The sequence below is a fragment of the Dipodomys ordii genome, unplaced genomic scaffold, assembly GCF_000151885.1.
Source record: "Dipodomys ordii isolate 6190 unplaced genomic scaffold, Dord_2.0 Scaffold22, whole genome shotgun sequence".
NCBI classification, from domain to species: domain Eukaryota; kingdom Metazoa; phylum Chordata; class Mammalia; order Rodentia; family Heteromyidae; genus Dipodomys; species Dipodomys ordii.
Window position 1 is genome coordinate 1,048,381 of NW_012267238.1, and position 2,173 is coordinate 1,050,553.

The 2,173-nt window shown below is 40.2% G+C and overlaps 1 protein-coding gene across 1 annotated transcript; it reads right to left on the reverse strand.

The window, feature by feature from the left end:
- Window positions 1-222: 222 nt before the first annotated feature.
- LOC105983997 (olfactory receptor 51F2-like) lies at window positions 223-1,167 on the reverse strand. The gene has a single exon (XM_013014040.1). The coding sequence runs from the start codon at window positions 1,165-1,167 to the stop codon at window positions 223-225; it is 945 nt and encodes a 314-aa protein (XP_012869494.1).
- Window positions 1,168-2,173: the final 1,006 nt, after the last annotated feature.

Sequence of the window (2,173 nt, forward strand, 5' to 3'; positions counted from 1 at the left end):
TGTATATGTGTGTATAAATATACATGTATACATATATGCTGTATAGGAGATATATATGGTATATATGTGTGCATATGTATCAATATATGTTTGGATATGTGTATATATGTGTATATGGATGTGTGTGTGTGTGTGTGTGTGTGTGTGTGTGTGTGTGTATGTAATGAATCATCAAACATGAGTCTGGGAAGACATCCTAAAGAAAAATACACTAAAATGTTCTTAAGTTAGCTTAGAAAGGAATACTTTATGTACAGCCTTGCGAATTTGCTTGGTCTTCACGCTGTAGATTATAGGATTCATGACAGGAGGGATGAGCAGATAAACATTGGCAATGAGAGTGTGAACCAAGGGAGGGGCATGCTTCCCAAATCTATGCACCAATGACAAGCTGATCATGGGTATGTAGAAGATGGCAACGGCACTGAGGTGGGAGATGCAGGTGCCGAATGCTTTCTTCCGCTCCTCCCTGGATGCAATGCAGAGCACAGAGTGGATGATCAGAACATAGGAGAGGAGGATCAAAACAGAGTCCAAGCCGGCAGTAGAAATGACAATGGCCAGTCCAAATGCACTGTTGATCTTGGTGTCTGTGCAGGAAAGCTTCATCACATCAGGATGGAAACAATACGAATGGTGGAGCACATGACTTCGGCAAAAGGTCAAACGCTTAAGGAGCAGGAGTAAGGGCACGAGGGCTGTTGTGCCCCTAATCACAATCGCGATGCCCACTTTGATGATCCGCGAATTTGTGAGGATCATGGCATACCTCAGTGGGTTGCAGATGGCAATGAAGCGGTCCAAAGCCATCACCAAGAGGACTGAGGACTCCATGAATGTGAAGCCATGGATAAAGAACATTTGAGCAATGCAGGAATCAAAGCTGATTTCTCGAGCGTTGAACCAGAAAATCCCCAGCATGGTGACCAATGTAGAAAGACACAGACCTAAGTCTGTGAAGGACAGCATGGAGAGGAAGTAGTACATGGGTTCATGGAGACTTGACTCAGTGATGATGACAAACAGGATCATGCCATTCCCTGAGATGGCGATGGTATAGAGACAACAGAATGGAATGGAGAACCAGGCATGAGAGCCCTCAAGACCAGGGATGCCCGTAAGGAAGAAGACTGCAGGGTAGAAAATGCTCTGGTTGAAAAATAGCATGATGACTTAAGGAAGCAGCTATCCCGTGGTGAAAGGACCATATCCTACAATAATAAGGAAGAGAAATGTTTTTGCTCTCCTCAATATACTGTACAATTTAAGATCACCAATGAGCCACATCATGGTCCAGCCCCTCAGTGGAAATGTATACTCACTGACTCTTAAACTTCAAACTGATCTCAGGCAAAATGGTAAAAAAAAAAACAAGTACTAAATTATGTGAGAAGCCCAAATTTCCAAAAGATTCCTATTATTTTGTATCTAGGGATCAGATAATTGCATGCGCATACATAGAAGGGGAGGTGAGATAATGGATGGTCTGCATATAGATACAGCAGACAGGATATTCCTAAATGTTTCCGTTTCTGAGACAAAAAACCTGAGGTACTTTAAGGTTTATAAATCCTTGGGTACCATATGAAAATAGAAAGACTAGGAGATATTTTAAATATTTAACAAAGTACTTGTGACAGTAAATACACAACAGCTGCTGACTTAAAATAGATAAATATTAGAAGAAAACCAATTAAATCTATGCAAATAGATCACTCTGGGTAAAAGGACAAGGTTTATTTATTCAAGTAGGATTTGAGAACCAAATGATATCTAAGCAAATTTCTATCAACAGAAAGATGCTTTGAATTAACCCCAACAAGAGCATAGAAACTCACAGGAAGCCATGGACAACTACTGGGGCAGAATTGTCTGAGCAAGTGTCTCTGTTTTCCATTTTTACCAAAAGGTATTCAGAATGGCTACAGGTTGCTCCTTTCTCTGTAGATGTGTACTTACCCAAATCATTAAATCTGCCAAATTAAAGAAAGCAGAAAAGGTCAGATAAGTGGATGTTAGGTGAAATGAACCCCAGAATAAGTATTCAAATGTTTTTTTTCTTTCTTGCGATTGTTTCTAACATATTTATAAGATGATTTCTTTGTGGCTTTGTATGTCCCTACCCCACGGTATAACCCCTGCTTTCATTGTATTTGATGTTGGTATAATTTGT